This window comes from Rhinopithecus roxellana, chromosome 13, assembly GCF_007565055.1.
Source record: "Rhinopithecus roxellana isolate Shanxi Qingling chromosome 13, ASM756505v1, whole genome shotgun sequence".
In the NCBI taxonomy this organism is placed as follows: domain Eukaryota; kingdom Metazoa; phylum Chordata; class Mammalia; order Primates; family Cercopithecidae; genus Rhinopithecus; species Rhinopithecus roxellana.
The window spans coordinates 129414470-129432844 of NC_044561.1; the positions used below are offsets into that span (position 1 = coordinate 129414470).

Genomic DNA, 18375 nt, shown 5'->3' on the forward strand with positions numbered 1-18375 from the left:
TACAAAGCATTTTTTTAGGTTTATGTTTAGGCCTCTCAGTGTTCTAGAAGCTTGTTCAATTGCCCCCTGCCATCTTTGTTTGCATTCTTTAAGCAGCTCATGGTGAAGTAGCAGATCCTATGTCAAAAAGCTGGAACACCATCCCAGTCTTGTGGGTTTATGTCCTAAGAAAGCAAACATCTGTTATATGTACAGATACTTACCTAGCATCTAAAGATACCAGATTTGGAGTCAGCCTGGATTGGAATCCAAGCCCTGCTTTGCACTACTGGGTGACCAAGAACAAGTTATGTAGTCTCTCTGGGTCTCAGCCTTCTCTGTGTAACTGTGTTGAAAAACAATATTAATAATAGTACCCACCACAGGGCCATCTTCCCAGCATCAAGCGAGACCATGCTTGTGGAGTGCTCAGCATAGCGCCTGCCATCCCGGAAGCCATTGAAGAATATTAGCTGCTATTTTGCTTACTTAAACAATATTGAAATGAGGGGTCGCCAATTTGCTTGAATTGTCGTTGCCTCCGATAATTTGGACTTGGCATTCATTGAGGAAGTAAATTTGGAATATGATATCCATTCAGATGTTTGCAGTTTCACTTGCCCTGCTCATCTTTCAGCGAATATGAATTTTTTTAAAAAAATCAAGCAGCTGGATTTTGTAACTTCACAAATAAAGAACGCAGCTGGCAATATGGGATAAATAAATTGTGTGCAATAAACACATCTTTATTAATAAAGATCTGCATGAAATAGAAGCTGGGTGTTTCAATCATTGTAAAACCATACTCCAATGAGTGCAGCACGGAGCTGACCCGTTCGAAAATGTATTGTTGAATCTGTTACAACATGTAACTCAATCAGAATCAGCGGGTTGTGCCAAAGTCTTCAACTGTGAACCATTAACTAGCCGAGTGGGCACATTAACAGTATGAAAGATAGTTTGAGTGTTTTAAAGAATATAACAAGTATACTTGTAAATCTTATTTTATCTGGGACAATTAAATTGCTCTTTTCGATCTCCCATTTTTCTTCTGGGTTTGATGCCGGTGGTGGTGGTTTGGGTCTAGGGAAAGAAAAAGAAACCCTGCCCCTCTTCCCCCACTCCCAGGGGCTGCTAGAAGCTGCAGTTAGAAGGTCTGCACCCACCCACCTTGTATAAGCGATTTTCTGGTGTGTGCTTCGGGGGGATCCGCTGTGGTTGTTGCCTGCCTGTTCTTATCGAAACTCACCTTGTGTTGACAGGGGACGCCCCCTTCCAGTGCTGGCTCTGTAGCGCCAAGTTCAAAATCAGCTCGGACTTGAAAAGGCACATGCGGGTGCACTCAGGGGAGAAGCCTTTCAAGTGCGAGTTCTGCAATGTCCGCTGCACCATGAAGGGGAACCTCAAGTCGCACATCCGCATCAAGCACAGCGGGAATAACTTCAAGTGTCCGCACTGCGACTTCCTGGGTGACAGCAAAGCCACCCTCCGGAAGCACAGCCGCGTGCACCAGTCGGAGCATCCTGAGAAGTGCTCGGAATGCAGCTACTCCTGCTCCAGCAAGGCCGCCCTGCGCATCCACGAGCGCATCCACTGCACCGACCGCCCTTTCAAGTGCAACTACTGCAGCTTCGACACCAAACAGCCTAGCAACCTGAGCAAGCACATGAAGAAGTTCCATGCGGACATGGTTAAGACTGAGGCTCTGGAGAGGAAGGACACCGGCAGGCAGAGCAGCCGGCAGGTGGCCAAGCTGGATGCCAAGAAGACTTTCCACTGCGATATATGCGATGCCTCCTTCATGCGGGAGGACTCGCTTCGCAGCCACAAGAGGCAGCACAGTGAGTACAATGAGAGTAAGAACTCGGACGTGACCGTCCTCCAGTTTCAGATCGACCCCAGCAAGCAGCCCGCCACGCCCCTCACTGTGGGACACCTCCAGGTACCCCTCCAGCCCAGCCAAGTGCCCCAGTTCAGCGAGGGAAGAGTCAAAATCATCGTCGGGCATCAGGTGCCACAGGCGAACACCATCGTCCAGGCTGCCGCCGCTGCAGTGAACATCGTCCCGCCTGCCTTGGTGGCCCAGAACCCAGAGGAACTCCCAGCCAACAGCAGGCTGCAGATCCTGCGCCAGGTCAGTCTGATCGCCCCCCCTCAGTCCTCGCGGTGTCCGAGCGAGGCGGGCGCAATGACCCAGCCGGCTGTCCTGCTGACCACTCACGACCAGACGGACGGAGCCACTCTGCACCAGACTCTCATCCCCACGGCCCCAGGTGGCCCCCAGGAAGGCTCTGGCAATCAGACTTTCATTACCAGTTCGGGCATTACTTGCACTGACTTTGAAGGCCTAAACGCCTTGATTCAGGAGGGGACAGCAGAAGTGACAGTGGTGAGCGATGGAGGCCAGAACATCGCAGTGGCCGCCACTGCGCCGCCGGTCTTCTCCTCCTCTTCCCAGCAAGAACTACCCAAGCAGACCTACTCCATCATTCAAGGGGCAGCCCATCCAGCTTTGCTCTGTCCCGCTGACTCCATACCAGATTAGTGCTTACAAAACAAAAGGAGTGGGGGAAAGGAATTGAGAAAAAGAAATCATAAGTAGAATTCTCTAAAAGGTTTGCTCCTCATGTTTTCTTTGTTTTGTTTTGTTTTTGAGACGGAGTCTCGCTCTGTTTCCCAGGCTGGAGTGCAGTGGCGCGATCTTGGCTCACTGCAACATCAGCCTCCCAGGTTCAAGCGATTCTCGTGCCTCAGCCTCCCGAGTAGCTGGGACCACAGGTGTATGACACCATGACTGGCTAATTTTTGTATATTTGATAGAGACGGGGTTTCATCATGTTAAACTCCTGACCTAAAGTGATCTGCCCACCTCAGCCTCCCAAAAGTGCTGGGATTACAGGTGTGAGCCACCATGCCTGGCCGTGGTTTGCTCTTAATATTTTTAAGGATGGCTGTGAATCCCCCTGGCCCCATAATAAATTGTAATTTTATACTGCTTACTATAATTTTTTTAACACTGTAACAACTTTGAGACCACCTCTGAATCGTCACATCATACTGTTGTAGAATCTTAAATGTTACCAAGGTGATTCCAGTGAGGGGTTGGAATTAAATGCATTAAGTAGTGAATATATGTGTTTGTTTCCAACTTGATTTTCCAACTCTGATAAAGGTTTTTGTCCATCTTATTAAATGTGTGTAGTAAATGGTACTTCCCAGCCTCTCTTTTGCCCCATTCTGGAATACTCCCCAGAGTTTGGGGGTATTCATGTTTTATACATGTAAGTCTGTTGGCATGAAGGACCATTTTCTACATAATGTGACATGGATACTTGACTCAAAAAATATATATATATTTAGTGCTAATGAGCAGCAAATGAATGATTCCCTAATAAATTGATATCTGAATTAAAATATACTGAATGTTAATGATTCTTTAGAGCCAAGGTCGGGTTTGGGAATGATGGGGTGTGAGTCATTAGTCAAAAACAACCTGAAGCAGCAAAGGTTTTTAATCCTCTCATAAACGTCACACAGTCATCTTACCTCCTCCACAGTCACATTAAATAGATGTAGTACCTAACGTGATAAAGTGATCCATCCCACTGTCGTTTTCATTTTGAAACAGACTGACAATCCTGGCATTTCTGTTTAGATGCAAAAATGATCAAAGTTCCTACTAACAAGACAGAATTTTATAGAATGCCATTTTTGAAATGTTAATATCTGTGCAGAACCCAGATGAGTGGACTGAGAGAGTACCTAGATTTTTTCCAGAGCACAGGTTGTATTGAGAAGAGGAAAATTCAAATTGTGCGGTTTTCCGTTGAGATGTTGTTTGATCAGTAGGTGGTGCCAGAGAGCAAGCTAGAATCACCCATATTTGTACCTTAAGCCATTCTCCAGTGTTGTAATACCACTCATTTCTGCTGTCAGCAAGGATTGATGAGAAGGGGAGGTTACTCTTGCGACAGAAGCATATTTAGAATATTATGAGAATACTTAGATACATTTTTACCACTTTTATTCTTCTTTCTTTGATCCGTAATATTTGAACACAATTTTGATGACTTGCTATATTATATTTGCCATGATTTCTTTATTTTCCTATCATCAATGATAATAGTGAGTTATTAACTATGGTTTTTGGTAGGAAACAGAAAAGGCTTGCAGTATGCAATGTTAGTGATTTAAATAATTTTGTCACTTTAAACTCATTGCTTACAACCCTTTAGAAAACTGTTCTGCTTTTGAATTTCAGCTGGGAAACTTCCATTGTCCTGGTCCTAGTTTCTACATCTTTCTTTTTTCCCACTTTTTTCAACTGTAAAGGATTTTTTCCTGATTATAATGTGTATTCAAGATAGAAAATATGAAAAACAGAATATTACTAGGAAAAAAATAGAAGTTACTAATAATCTTACTGTCCAGATACAAACTATACAGACTGTAACCATTTTGATGGACTTCCCATCAATCTTTTTTTTTTTTTTTTTTTTGAGACAGAGCCGCGCACTGTCGCCCAGTCTGGAGTGCGGTGGCGCGATCTGGGCTCACCACAAGCTCCACCTCCCGTGTTCACACCATTTTCCTGCCTCAGCCTCCCGAGTAGCTGGGACTATAGGTGCCCACCACCATGCCCGGCTAATTTTTTGTATTTTTAGTAGAGACAGGGTTTCACCGTAGCCAGGATGGTCTCGATCTCCTGACCTCATGATCTGCCCACCTCGGCCTCCCAAAGTGCTGGGATTACAGGTGTGAGCCACCGCGCCCAGCCCCTATCACTCTCACTCTTTTTTTATGCTTATGTATATATGTTTTCTACTCCAGTTATAAAGTTGTAGTTTAATTAAGCATAATATTTTTATATTCTATATTTCTTTTTGCATCCTTAGATCTCTACCTACCAGCTGCCTTCCATATATATACATACACATACATACATACACATGCATGGACATGTACACACATGCATATTTGATTTGTTGGTTGTTTTGTCTTTTTACAAACTACAATAGTAAAACTTATTCTTTGGAATAAATTACACACAGAGTTGTACAAACACCAAGCCAACAACTTCTAGCCCCTCCATATTCTCACCCCATCCAAGGTAAGTAATGTTAGGTGCTCTGTATTCTTACCAAAATATGTAGACTCAAAAGATAACATAGAAAAGGTTTTCCTAGTTCTACAGTAATTATATCATACTCTGCACATTTCTCTGCAACTTGCTTTGATTATTCCATCTATTGACAGTCCTGTGGGTCAACACAACTAGACCTAGTTGTTTTAAACAAATGTTTTAGACATGCCAGGCTTTAGTCCGTCATCTTGCTATTATGATTATTAAGGTTGTTTGAGGAATAGTTTTGCCGTTACAAACTGCCCCACTAAGCTTTCATATTCTGCTCTTTTTTTTTTTCTGTAAGTAGATTCAAAAGAGTAAGTTTCATGGAGCTTGCATAGTTTGTACTTACATAAATATGGATTAATTTTCACAATGATAGTCTCATCCATGATGTGGGCCTAACTACCTTTGGAAGTTTTGTCAATCTGCTGTGTGAAAATGGTTATCTGGCCTTTATGCACTCCCCTAGCTGGTGTTGTGGTCTGCGTTTTCTGAGACATCTCTGCATCGGCTGGTTGACCATGTGTGCTTCTCTCTTCTATGAACTTAGAACTCTTACTCCCTCCTTTTTCTCCTTGGTTGTTGGGAAGTTGGGAACACTAACCCGACGTCAGTCACATATTGCTGAGTTTCTTCCCCTCCTGTCATTGTGTTTTGACTTTACTTGTGGGGCTGTCACCATATAAAAATGACTATCTTTTTCTGTGGTTAGATGCTCCTGTAGCTTCATTTGTGGCACCTGTATTTTCTAAGAACATCCATCCTTCCCCTGAGATTAAATTGGTTTTCCCTTTAGTGTTTTTCCTGCTTGCTTGTTTGTTTTTTGTTGGCTCCTTGCTGCAGCCAGAATTTTTTTTTTTTCTTTCTTTCTTTTTTTTCTTGTTTTGAGATGGAGTCTGGCTCTGTCGCCCAGCCTGGAGTGCAGTGGCGTGACCTCAGCTCACTGCCCACTCTGCCTCCCAGGCTCAGGCAATTCTCCTGCCTCAGCCTCCCAAGTAGCTGGGATCACAGGCGTGTGCCACCATGCCTGGCTAATTTTTGTATTTTTAGTAGAGATGAGATTTCACCATGTTGGCCATGCTGGTCTCAAACTCCTGGCCTCCAGTGATCTGCCCACCTCAGCCTCCCAGAGTGCTGGGATTACAGCTCATGCCCAGAACTCATATTTATATGTTATGATGAACAGGTTTGACTGTCTGCTTATGCCAGAACTATTTGTTAAATATGATTTTCCTGAAAACTGAAATCCTAATTTAACTCATGTAGATAAAGTTCACAAATATACTTCTAGAACTTCTTTATTCTGGAAGATTAGAGATCTGAGATTCCAGAAGAAGATCTGGCTTGCTAACGTCACTTATTTGATCATATTAGCATTAAGGTAAGCTTAATCTTTTAGACTTACAATGCTTCCCCCAGCTATTATTTTCCAAAATTTTCATAGCAATTCTTAGATATTTATTCTTCCAAAGGAACTGTTATTTTATCCAGTACCTAAGCCACCCCCACCAAAAAAGAAAACCTTTTGGAAATTTTTATTGAAATTGCATCAGTATTTTATATGAACTTATCAAAAGAATGACTATGAAAATATCGTCTTCTACCCAAAAACCTTTATTTAACTCCTATTGTAAACATTATTCAATCAAATTATGTAGTCTATTTTTATTATATAAGGTCTGTGTTTCTTTTTTTTGAGATGGAGTCTCGCTGTGTCACCCAGGCTGGAGTGCAGTGGCGCAATTTTGGCTCCCTGGGTTCAAGCGATTCTCCCACTTCAGCCTCTTGAGTAGCTGGGATTATAGGTGCCTGCCACCATTCCTGGCTAAGTTTTTTGTGTGTATTTTTACTAGAGATGGGGTTTCGCCATGTTGGCCAGGCTGGTCTTGCACTCCCGGCCTCAAGTGATCTGCCTGCCTCGGCCTCCCAAAGTGCTGGGATTACAGGAGTGAGCCACCGTGCCCGGCCCTGTGTTTTTTTATTATTCCATAATTTTATCATAATTGTGAATAGGAATTTTTGCATTTGTTGCAAACATCAAGAAAAGCCAAAATAGAGTTTATTTGTCTACATTAAAGAAAAATTCTCAGTAATGAATTGTATTTATTAGAAATCCTTGGTCTCCGATAAATATGATTTATAATTATCTGATATAGTCTTTTATTTTCATATTGTTTTATCTCTTCCCTTAGAATATTTTTACTACTTATTTTGTTTTCTTGTCCTGTTGCTTTAGCCAGAACCTCCAAACAACGCTGATACAGCTGGCATCCTTGGTGTGATTCCTAATTCTAACTTTAGAATTTTCCAATGTAATATACACCACTCCTTTGGATAATGGTTTTTATATACTTAGGTCATTTTCTTCTGCTCCAGTTTTCACTTAGAGTGAAATCGCTTGAACCCAAGAGGTGGAGGCGGCAGTGAGCCAAAATTGCGCCGCTGCACTCCAGCCTGGGCGACAGAGCACAATTCCATCTCAAAAAAAAAAGAAGAAACACAGACCTTATATAATAAAAATAGACTAAATAATTTGACTGAATAATGTTTACAATGGAGTTGAATAAAGGTTTTTGAGTAGAAGACTTAATATTTTCATAGTAATTCTTTTGATAAGTTCATATAAAATACTGATGCAATTTCACTTATCAGGGTAGCTTGCTGAATTTTATCAAATATCTTCTTAAAATCGTTAGCCACAAGTATTTAGGTTTTGCACTTAAATATGTTGACACAGTGAATTCATATAGCATATACCCTGGTATGTTAAGTCACCTTGCATTCCTGGAACAAATCCTCTTGGTCATGTTGAATTATTCTTCCAAAATACTGCTGGATTTCATTTTCTAATATCTTACCTGGAAGTTTTACAACTCTAGCCATTTGCTGCGTAATGGCATTTTGGTCAACAACAGACTGCATGTTACAATGGTGATCTCATAATAATAATGGAGCTGAAACATTTCTATTGCCTACTGATATCTTGATGATCCTGACCCTGCATAGGCTGAGGCTAATGTGCATGTTTGTGTCTTAGGTTTTTTTTTTTTTTTAAGTTGAAAAAGTAAAAGGAAAAAAATAGAAAAGGCTTATAGAATCAGGATATAAAGAAAGTATACTTTTGTACGGTTGTACAATGTTTTCAGCTGAGTGTTATTACAAAAGACTTTGATAAGAGTCAAAATCTTTATAACTAATACATGTATAAAGTTAAAAAGTTACGATAAGCTATACTTAATTTACTACTGAAGAAAGAATTTTTAAATAAATTTCGAGTAGTCTAAGTGTACAGTGTTTATAAGGTCTGCAGTAGTACATAGTCATGACCTAAGCCTTCACATTCACTCACCGCTCACTCACTGACTCACCCAGAGCAACTTCCAATCCTGCAAGCTCCATTCATGGTAAGTGTCCTAAACAGGTGTACCATATTTTTATCTTTTATATCATATTTTTACTGTACTTTTGTTTTGTTTTTGAGATAGGGTCTTACTCTGTCACGCAGGCTGGAGTGCAGTGGCACAATCACAGCTCACCTCACTGCAGTCTTGACCTCCCCAGGCTCAGGTGATCCTCCCACCTCAGCCTCCCAAGTAGCTCCCAAGGGACCACAGGCATGTACCACGACATTTTTTTTTTGTAGAGATGGGTGTTGGCATGCTGCCCAGGCTGGTCTTGAAATCCTGGGCTCAAGTGATCTACCCACCTCAGCCTCCAAAAGTGCTGGGATTACAGGCACGAGACACCATGCCTGGGCTGCAGTACCTTTTCTATGTTTAGTTACATTTAGATAGACAAGTACTTACCATTGTGTTACCATTACCTACAGTACTCAGCACATTCACGTGCTGTATGGATTTCTAGCCTAGGAACCATAGGCTACACACCGTATTTCTCAGAATGGATCCCTGTTGATAAGTGGCAACGACTGTATACACATACATGCAGCTGGTCTCTAGTTATCTTTTTCAGTGCTATCTCTGATTTTTGCTTGTTTCTTACACAACTCTAAAAATAAATTGGAGCTTGTGCAACTCCAAAAATACACTGGAGCTCTTCTCTTCTTTTTCGGTGACCTGCAATAGTTTGACTGTCTCAGAAATTATCTGTTCTGTTATCTTGGCTGATAGTCTTTTTCACTGTAACATTCTTAACAAACTTCCCAATTATTTTCTGTAATTACTGATCTGTTCAGGTTGTATATCTTATCTGGATCAGTTTTAGTAGTTTATATTTAGCAAAAGAAAAACAAATCGTTTACTCTGCTCTAAATTTTCAATTATGTGGCCCTATGATTCCATTTAACTTTCTTTTTAAAATATTTTAATAACTTTGGCATTTGAGGGTCCATCACCTTTCTTGTTACTCCTGGTTTTGGGGTTTCTTTTTTTATTGTTGTATTTTTAGTCTTCTACTTAGCATGCTAAGGGTTTACTTATTTAGTCATTTGTATTAAAGTGAAAGTAGCACTTTTGCTTTTATTTATTTCTCTACCCCTCCCCCATTTCATTCATTTCAGCTTTCAGCTTTTTTTTTTTTTTGAGACGGAGTCTCGCTCTGTCACCCAGGCTGGAGTGCAGTGGCGCAATCTCGGCTCACTGCAAGCTCCGCCTCCCGGGTTCAAGTGATTCTCCTGCCTCAGCCTCCCGAGTAGCTGGGACTACAGGTGTGCACCACCACACCCAGCTAGTTTTTTTGTATTTTTTGTAGAGATGGGGTTTCACCATGTTGACCAGGATGGTCTCGATCTCTTGACCTCGGGATCTGCCCGCCTTGGCCTCCCAAAGTGCTGGGATTACAGGTGTGAGCCACTGCGCCCGGCCTCAGCTTTTATTTTAATAATTCTTTCCCCTGCTTTTCTTTCATTTTATTTTGTTATTCTAATTTCATATATTAAGTTCACTTATTCAGTCTTTAGTAATAACAATATTTAAAGCTATATATTTTCCATTATGCATTCACCTGTGTTAAAAGATAATTTTTTGAGTTAAAATCATGACTGTCATACAAACATAAGATTAGCATATGTCAAGTATTTAATTCATTAATTAAACGAGGAATCAGTAAGATACAACAGGCTCAAAGGAGAATCAACAAATGCATGATTACATAGGCAATCAGGAATGCTGAAATAAATTCACCAACAGATGCAAAACTGGTCAGTATCTCCAGAGTAGCAATCATTTGCGTTCCATCAAACGAAACCTGTTTGCAGTGCTGTGGATGAGTCATTTGCAATACTATCTGTTTCTGTAACCTGCAAAGTTGTAAAATGGCCAGGCACGGTGGTTCACGCCTATAATCTCAGCACTTTGGGAGGCCAAGGTAAAAGGATCACATGAGTCCAAGCATTCCAGACCAGCCTGAGCAACATGGGGGAGACCCTGTCTCTACAAATACTATCAATAAAAAAAAAAAAAAAAAAAAATTGGCCGGACATGGTGGTGTGCACCTGTAGTCCCAGCTACTCTAGAGGCTGAGATTGGAGGATCACTTGGCCTGGGGAGATTGAGGTTTCAGAGAGCTGTGATCATGCACCACCGCTCTCTAGCCTTGGTGACAGAGTGAGACCGTGTCTAAAAAAAAAAAAAACTAAGGTGTAAAATAGCTCAAAACCATTAAAGGGCACTAACCTCTATAGAAGCAGATAATCCAGAACCGGGAACTGACAGGATACCCTGTTATCTTTTTTTTGTTTTGAGACGGAATCTCGCTCTGTGGCCCAGGCTGGAGTGCTGTGGCGCGATCTCGGCTCACTGCAAGCTCCGCCTCCCGGGTTTATGCCATTCTCCTGCCTCAGCCTCAGAGTAGCTGGGACTAGGGGCACCCGCCACCACTCCCGGCTAATTTTTTGTATTTTTAGTAGAGACGGGATTTCACTGTGTTAGCCAAGATGGTCTCCGTCTCCTGACCTCGTGATCCGCCCGCCCTGGCCTCTCAAAGTGCTGGGATTACAGGCGTGAGCCACCGTGCTCGGCTGGTATCATGTAATCTTTATTGCCTACAAAATCATTCAAAAATTTTCCTTATATCCATCCCCATAAACTTTTATATGACATGCCCTTCTTTCCATAAACTTCTAGACTTTGTTGTTTCAGTTTTAGGGATGGTTAGTTGGTTGCTTTGAAGGGGATAGGACCAGAATCCAGGGGTTATATAAAGGTATGTTTCCTATTTTGCAAGTACGGGCATATTTCGGAGATACTGTGAGTCTGGTTCCAGACCACCACAATAAAGCAAATATCACAGTGAAGTGAGTCACACATATTTTTAAATTTCCCAGTGCATATAAAAGTTATGTTTATTCTATACTAAAGTCTATTAAGGGCACACTAGCATTGTGACTTTTAAAAGTACATACTTAAATTTTAAAATACTATGTTGCTAAAAATTGCTGACAATCATATAAGCCTTCGGCAAGTTGCAGTCATTTTGCTGCTAAAGGATCTTCCTCAATGCCAATGGCTGCTGACTGATCAGGGTTGTGGTTGCTGAAGGTTGGGGTAACTGTAGTAATTTATTAAAATAAGACAACAACAAAGTTTGCCACATCAACGGACTCTTCCTCTTTTTGCCTTTTTTTTTTTTTTTTTTTTTTTTTTTTTTTAGACAGTCTCGTTCTGTCACCCAGGGTGCAGTGCAATGGCGCGATCTCAGCTCACTGCAAGCTCCACCTCCTGGGTTCAAGCGATTCTCCTGCCTCAGCCTCCTGAGTAGCTGGGACTACAGGCGCCCCCCCACCACGCCCGGCTAATTTTTGTATGTTTAGTAGAGACAGGGTTTCAACATGTTGGTCAGGCTGGTCTCAAACTCCTAACCTTGTGATCAGCCCGCCTTGGCCTCCCAAAATGCTGGGATTACAGGTGTGAGCCACCTCACCTGGCCTCTTTTTTGCCTTTTTTGGTATAAATTTAAGGGGTACAAGTGTGTGCAGTTTTGTTACATGGATATATTGCATAGAGGTGAAATCTGGGCTTTTAATGTAACCATCACCCAAATAATGTACATTTTACCCATTAAGCAGTTTATATGTGTGTGTGTATGTGTGTGTGTGTGTGTGTGTGTGTGTGTGTGTGTGTGATGGAGTTTCACTCTGTCACCTAGGCTGGAGTGCTGTGGTGCAATCTCAGCTCACTGCAACCTCCACTGCCCGAGTTCAAGCAATTCTCCTGCTTCAGTCTCCCACGTAGCTGGGATTACAGACACGTGCCACCATGCCCAGCTAATTTTTGTATTTTTAATAGAGATGGGGTTTCACCATGCTGGCCAGACTGGTCTCGAACTCCTGACCTCAGGTCATCCACCCACCTTGGCCTCCCAAAGTGCTGGGATTACAGGCATGAGCCACCACGCCAGGCCCATTAAGCAATTTCTTATCCCTTACCTCCCTCCCATCCTTCTGAGTCTGTAATGTGTATTATTCCACACTGTATGCCCATGTATAAATATTATTGAGCTTCCACTTGTAAGTGAGACCATGCAGTGTTTGACTCTCTGTTTCTGAGTTATTTCATGTAAAATAACAGCCTCCAGTTTCATCTGTGTTGCTGCAAAAGATATAATTAAATCTTTTCATGAAAGATTTCTCTGCAACATCCAATGCTGTTGGATATCACTCTACTCATAGTAAGACTGCTTTCAAAATTGGACTCAATCCTCTCAAACCCTGGCACTGCTTAATCAACTAAGGCTATGTAATATTTTAAGTTGTTTGTTGTCATTTTCACAATGTTCAGAACATCTTTACCAGGAGTAGGTGCCATCTCAAGGAACCACTTCCTTTGCTCAGTCATAAGAAGCAACTCCTCATCCATTCAAGTTCTCTCATAAGATTACAGCAATTCAGCCACATCTTCAGGTGCCACTTCTAATTCTAGTTCTCTTGCTATCTCTACCATCTCTGCAGCTACTTCCTCCACTGAGGTCTTGAACTCCCTCAAGTTCATTTATGACGGTTAGAATCAAGTTCTTACAAACTCCTGCTAAGGTCGATATTTTGACCTCCCCCCAAGAATCACGAATGATCTTCATGGCATTTAGAATGGTGAATCCTTCATCTTGATGTGCTGGTGAAAAAAAACAAAAAATGAATAGTGAATCCTTTTTAGGTTTCCAATTTACTTTGCCCAGATGCATCAGAGGAATCACTATCACAGCTATAGTCTTAAAAAAATGTATTACTTCAATAATAAGACTTCAAGGTCAAAATTACCCCCTCATCCATGGGCTACAGGAAGGAGGTTATGTTAGCAGCCATGAAAACAACATTTGTCTCCTTGTACATCTCCATCAGAGCTCTTGGGTGACCAGGTGCATTGTCAATAAGCAGTAATATTGTGGAAGGAACCTATTTTCTGAGCAGTAGGTCTCAACATGGGGCTTAAAATATTCAGTAGACCATGCTGTAAACAGAGGTGCTGTCATCCAGCCTTCATCATTCATTTCTGGAGCCTAGACAGTAGATTTAGCATCATTCTTAAGGGCCTTAGGATTTTTGGAATGGTAAATGAGCACTGGCTTCAACTTCAAGTTACCAGCTATATTAGCCCCTAACAAGAAAGTCAGCCTGTCCTTTGAAGCTTTGAAGCCAGACATTGACTTCTCCTCTCTAGCTATGAATGTCCTAGATGGCATCTTCTTCCAGTAGGAGACAGTTTTATCTACATTGAAAAATCTATTTAGTGTAGCCTCCTTCATCAGTGATCTTAGCTAGATCTTCTGAGTAACTTGCTGCAGCTTCTACATCAGCACCTGCTGCTTTACTTTGCACTTTTATGATCTGGAGATGGCTTCTTTCTTTAAACCTCCTGAACCAATTTCTGCTAGCTTCCAATTTTCTTCTGCAGCTTCCTCAGCTCTCTCAGTCTCCATAGAATTTAAGGCGTTAGGTCCTTGCTCTGGTTTAGGCTTTGGCTGAAGACAATGTTGTGGCTGGTTTGAACTTCTGTTCAGACCACTCAAACGTTCTTCACATCAACAATAGGGTGTTTCACTTTCTTATCATTCATATGTTCACTGGAGTAGCACTTTTAATTTCTTTGCAGAACTTTTCCTTTGCATTCACCACTTGGCTAACTGGTGCAAAAAGCCCAGCTTTCAGCCTGTCTTGGCTTTCAACATGCCTTCCTCACCAAGCTTAACCTTGTCTAGCTTTTGATTTAAAGTGAGAGACGTGGGACTCTTTCTTTCACTTGAACACTTAAAGGCCATTGTAGGGTTATTAATTGACCTAATTTCAACATTGTTGGGTCTCAGGGAATAGGGAGGCTTAAGCAGCGGGAGAGACGGGAACAGCTGTTCTGTGGAGCAGTCAGAACACACAGTACATTTATCAATTAACTTCACCATTGTATATGGACATGGTTCATGGCACCCCAAAGCAATTACAAGAGTAATATCAAAGATTACCAATCACAGATCACCATCACAGATATAATAATAATAAAAAGCTTGAAATGTGAGAATTACCAGAATATGACACAGAGAACCAAAGTGAGCACCCGCTGTTGGAAAAATGGTGCCCATAAGACTTGTTCAACGCGGGCTTGCCACAAACTTCAATGTGTGGAAAAACAAAAGAAAACAAAACAAAACTGGGCATCTGCAAAGCAGAATAAAGCTAAGGACAATCAAACAAGGTGTGCCTGGATTACAATTTGTGAAGCTATATTTTGGCTTTTGGTTTCTGATGTTACTGGGTTTTGGCCTGAAAATGTGACCTGTAAAATAAATATTTTTCTCCCTCATTATGCCATTTTCTTTGTTTTGTTTTTATTTTTGTTTTTGTTTTGACTTTTATTTTAGGTTTAGGGGGTACGTGTGCAGGTTTTTTACCTAGGTAAATTGCATATCACTGGGGTTTTGTGTATAAATGGTTTGGTCACCCAGGTAGTGAGCATAGTACCCAATAAGTAGTTCTTCAACCTTCACCTTCCTCCCTCCCTCCACCTTCAAGTAGGCCTCAGTGTCTGTTGTTCCTATCTTTGTGTCCACAGGTACTCAATGTTTAGCTCCCACTTATAAGTGAGAACATGTGGTATTCGGTTTTCTGTTCCTGCATTAATTCACTTAGGATGATGACCTGCAGCTGCATCTATGTTGCTGCAAAGTCCATGATTTCATGCTGTTATGACTGTGATGTATTCCATGGTGTACGTACCACATTTCCTTGATCCAGTCCACCACTGATGGACATCTAGGTTGGTTCCATGTTGCTATTGTGAATAGTGCTGTGATGAACATATGCGTGCATGTGGCTTTGGTAGAATGATCTGTATTAATGGGATTGCTGAGTCAAGTGGTAGTTCTAAGTTCTTTGAGAAATCTCCCAACTGCTTTCCACACTGGCAGAACTAAGTTACATTCCCACAAGCAGTATACAAATGTTTCCTTTTGTCCTCAACCTCGTGAATATCTTTAGTTTTCTGCCTTTTTCATGGTAGCCACGGTGACTAGTGTGAGATGGTATCTCACAGTGCTTTTGATTTATATCTCTCTCATGATTAGGATGTTGAACATTTTTTCATATGTTTGTTGGCTGCTTGTATGTCTTCTTAAAATTTAATAGTTTTCTGTATGGCTATTTACATGACCAATTTTTGTATGTATTTGGTGACTATTAGAGAAGAATGTGTAGTCTCTGTAAAGTTTAAATTTTTATGAATTCAGTTCTTCTAATCCTTTCTTAGTTTGTGTCTATTTGGTAAACTCTGAAAGAAATATTTTAAAATCTCTCATGAGGATTGCATTTTTAAAACCAAGCTTTCCTTATATTACCAGGGTGCTTTTTAAAATTATATTTTGCCATATGTTATTTGATGTATACAAAGTTTATAGCTATTCTATGTTCTTTGTCATTTTTTTCTTTTGTTCTTATATACCTGTTCCTTCTATTTAATAATAGCTTTTGGCCTTAAATCATACTTTATCTCATAATAACATTCTAAGTCTTATTTTGTATTTTATTTCATTTGCCTGGTTCATGTCTGCCCATTCTGTTATTCAGTATCTTTCTTTATCAGCCTCTCCTTGTCTTTGGTAGGAGAATTCAAATCATTTGTATTTATTACAGTAATACATACGTGCTATTATTCACTTCCATCTTATTTAGTATTTGCTATTTATTAAAGTTTGCAGTTTTCTTCTTTTTCCTTTTTATTTCTTTTCTCTAGAAAGGTATATATCCATCTCCATTCTGCTGACAGTTACATTCCAATTTTTTGTGTGTTGTTTTTTTTTGAGATAGGGTCTCTGTCTCCCAGGCTGAAGTGCAGTGGAGTGGTCTTGGCTCACTGCAGCCTTGACCTCCCCAGCTCAAGTGATCCTCCCACCTCAGTCCCCCAAGTAGTTGGGACTCCAGGTGTGTGCCTCCATGCCTGGCTACTTTTTGTTTGTCTGGTTGGTTTTTTTTGTAAAGATGGAGTTTTTCCATGTTTCCCACACTGGTCTCGAACTCCTAGGTTCAAGCAATCTGCCCACCTTTGCCTCCCAGAGTGCTGGGATTACAGGTATGAGCCAATGCACCTGGCCTACTTTCCAATATCTAACAATGATTGTGATTGTTAAATATATATTTGCCTACTGCTGTATAAAAAGTAAACATTAACCATGCCTCAATCTTCCATTACGAAATTCTTCCCTGATGAGAGGAAGCTTTTGGACTTCATCTTCTACAGCCCCCATCCTCAAATTCTGAGTTTTGCTGAGATGACTTATAAGTTTATTTCTAGGCTTTTGTTAAGTTTTGCCCTATGGGGCAAACTTACATTCAAATTCTCAGTCAGTTTACCATCTCCATTTAGATTTAACCAAAAATTACTGCATTCATCGTTCACCATAGTTTCTTATACCCCTCAACTTCGCTATGTTGTGCCTTTACTCTGATTTCATTTTCATTTGGTTAGAGTACTTCCTGGAGTATGTTCCTCAGAAGGGCACATAGGTGGGACTTCTTTTGTCCTGGCAGATGAATTATACCCTTGGACATAAGATTATTTTCTCTTCAGTAGTCATTAAACTCTGTTCTGCTGGAGATGAAAAGCTGAATCCCAATCTGATCCATTTCTTAGATGCCTTAGGTCCTGTAGCCCAGCAAAGTTGAGATAAAATGATGGTGTTACCGGGAAAAAAAGCGAGGCAGTGGCTCATCCTAGCCAGCAGGTTGAGAGAACCAGTCTCTGAAACTTCTTGGATAGAGAGCGGGGCTTGAAAGTAGGAAATATTATTAATCTTAAAAATTGTTTATTTCATCATACTTCTCAGCAACAAAATTATGCCTATATAAATTGAAATTCACATCTTTTATTTTCTATGATCACAGGGTTCCAAGCTTTAGACATTTCTTCAATATAAGATTACCATTAGGGCCAGGCACAGTGGCTCACGCCTATAATCCCAGCACTTTGGGAGGCCAAGGTGGGTGGATGACCTGAGGTCGGGAGTTTGAGACCAGCCTGGCCAACATGGCAAAACCCCATCTCTGCTAAAAATACAAAAGTTAGCTGGGCGTGGTGGTGCACGCCTGTAGTCCCAGCTACTCAGGAGGCTGAGGCGGGAGAATCACTTGCTTGGGAGGCAGAGGTTGCAGTGAGCTGAGATCGTGCCACTGCACTCCAGCCTGGGCAACAGAATGAGACTCCGTCTCAAAAAACAAGATAATTAGGAACTTTTGACCAAAGCAACATACACAGATTATATAATTTGAAAAATAGCTATTAAATATAAGCAATGTACTGGTGTTTTTTTATTTTAATGAGGTAGATAGGCCTGGTTTTTAGTCAGCTTATATATTCTTTATGAATATTACTTTTTTAAAAAACTGTTTTTCAGCAGTTGCTAGAATGAGATACAGTTTATTTTCAGTTATGTGTCAACTTCTCTTTTATTTATGTAAACTCTGAGGTTTATTCACATAAATAAGAATATAGAAATACAAATTGTATTATTATAGCAATATTTCTCGATTATTTTAATTTCTTCTGAATTCTGTGCCAGAAAATCACATATTGATCAGTTATCATTAATTGGGTCAATTTTGTTAAAAACAAAGAACTGAAAACAATCTGGGTTTCTTTTCCAATTATGGAATCACTTGCCTTCTCAACATTGATGCTGTGATAGCTCAGATTTCATGGCTCCAGGCACTGGTTCAGTATGGTTTATTAATAATGGGCCACTTTCTCTGTGTGTTCTTAGGTGATCAGTTTTAGGAAAAGGTATGCCTAGAAGTTAAGGATCTGAGAACTGATGTCCTTAATCATGCCTGTTTT

The 18375-nt window shown here is 40.8% G+C and overlaps 1 protein-coding gene across 5 annotated transcripts in view; it reads left to right on the forward strand.

Annotated features, from left to right (window-relative positions):
- The window catches only part of ZFP64 (ZFP64 zinc finger protein), a 98846-nt gene that overhangs the window by 38622 nt on the left and 41849 nt on the right, over window positions 1–18375 (forward strand). For 3 of the 5 annotated variants that reach the window (XM_010363364.2, XM_030915505.1, XM_030915506.1), the window contains one exon: window positions 1242–3397. The exons of 1 other annotated variant lie outside the window; for it this stretch is intronic. In XM_010363364.2, coding sequence (XP_010361666.1) covers window positions 1242–2524 — 1283 coding nt within the window. In that variant the 3' untranslated portion in view covers window positions 2525–3397. Of the gene's footprint in view, window positions 1–1241; window positions 3398–18375 lie in introns of those variants that run through there. One more of the 5 variants, XM_010363365.2, reaches the window with a different exon arrangement.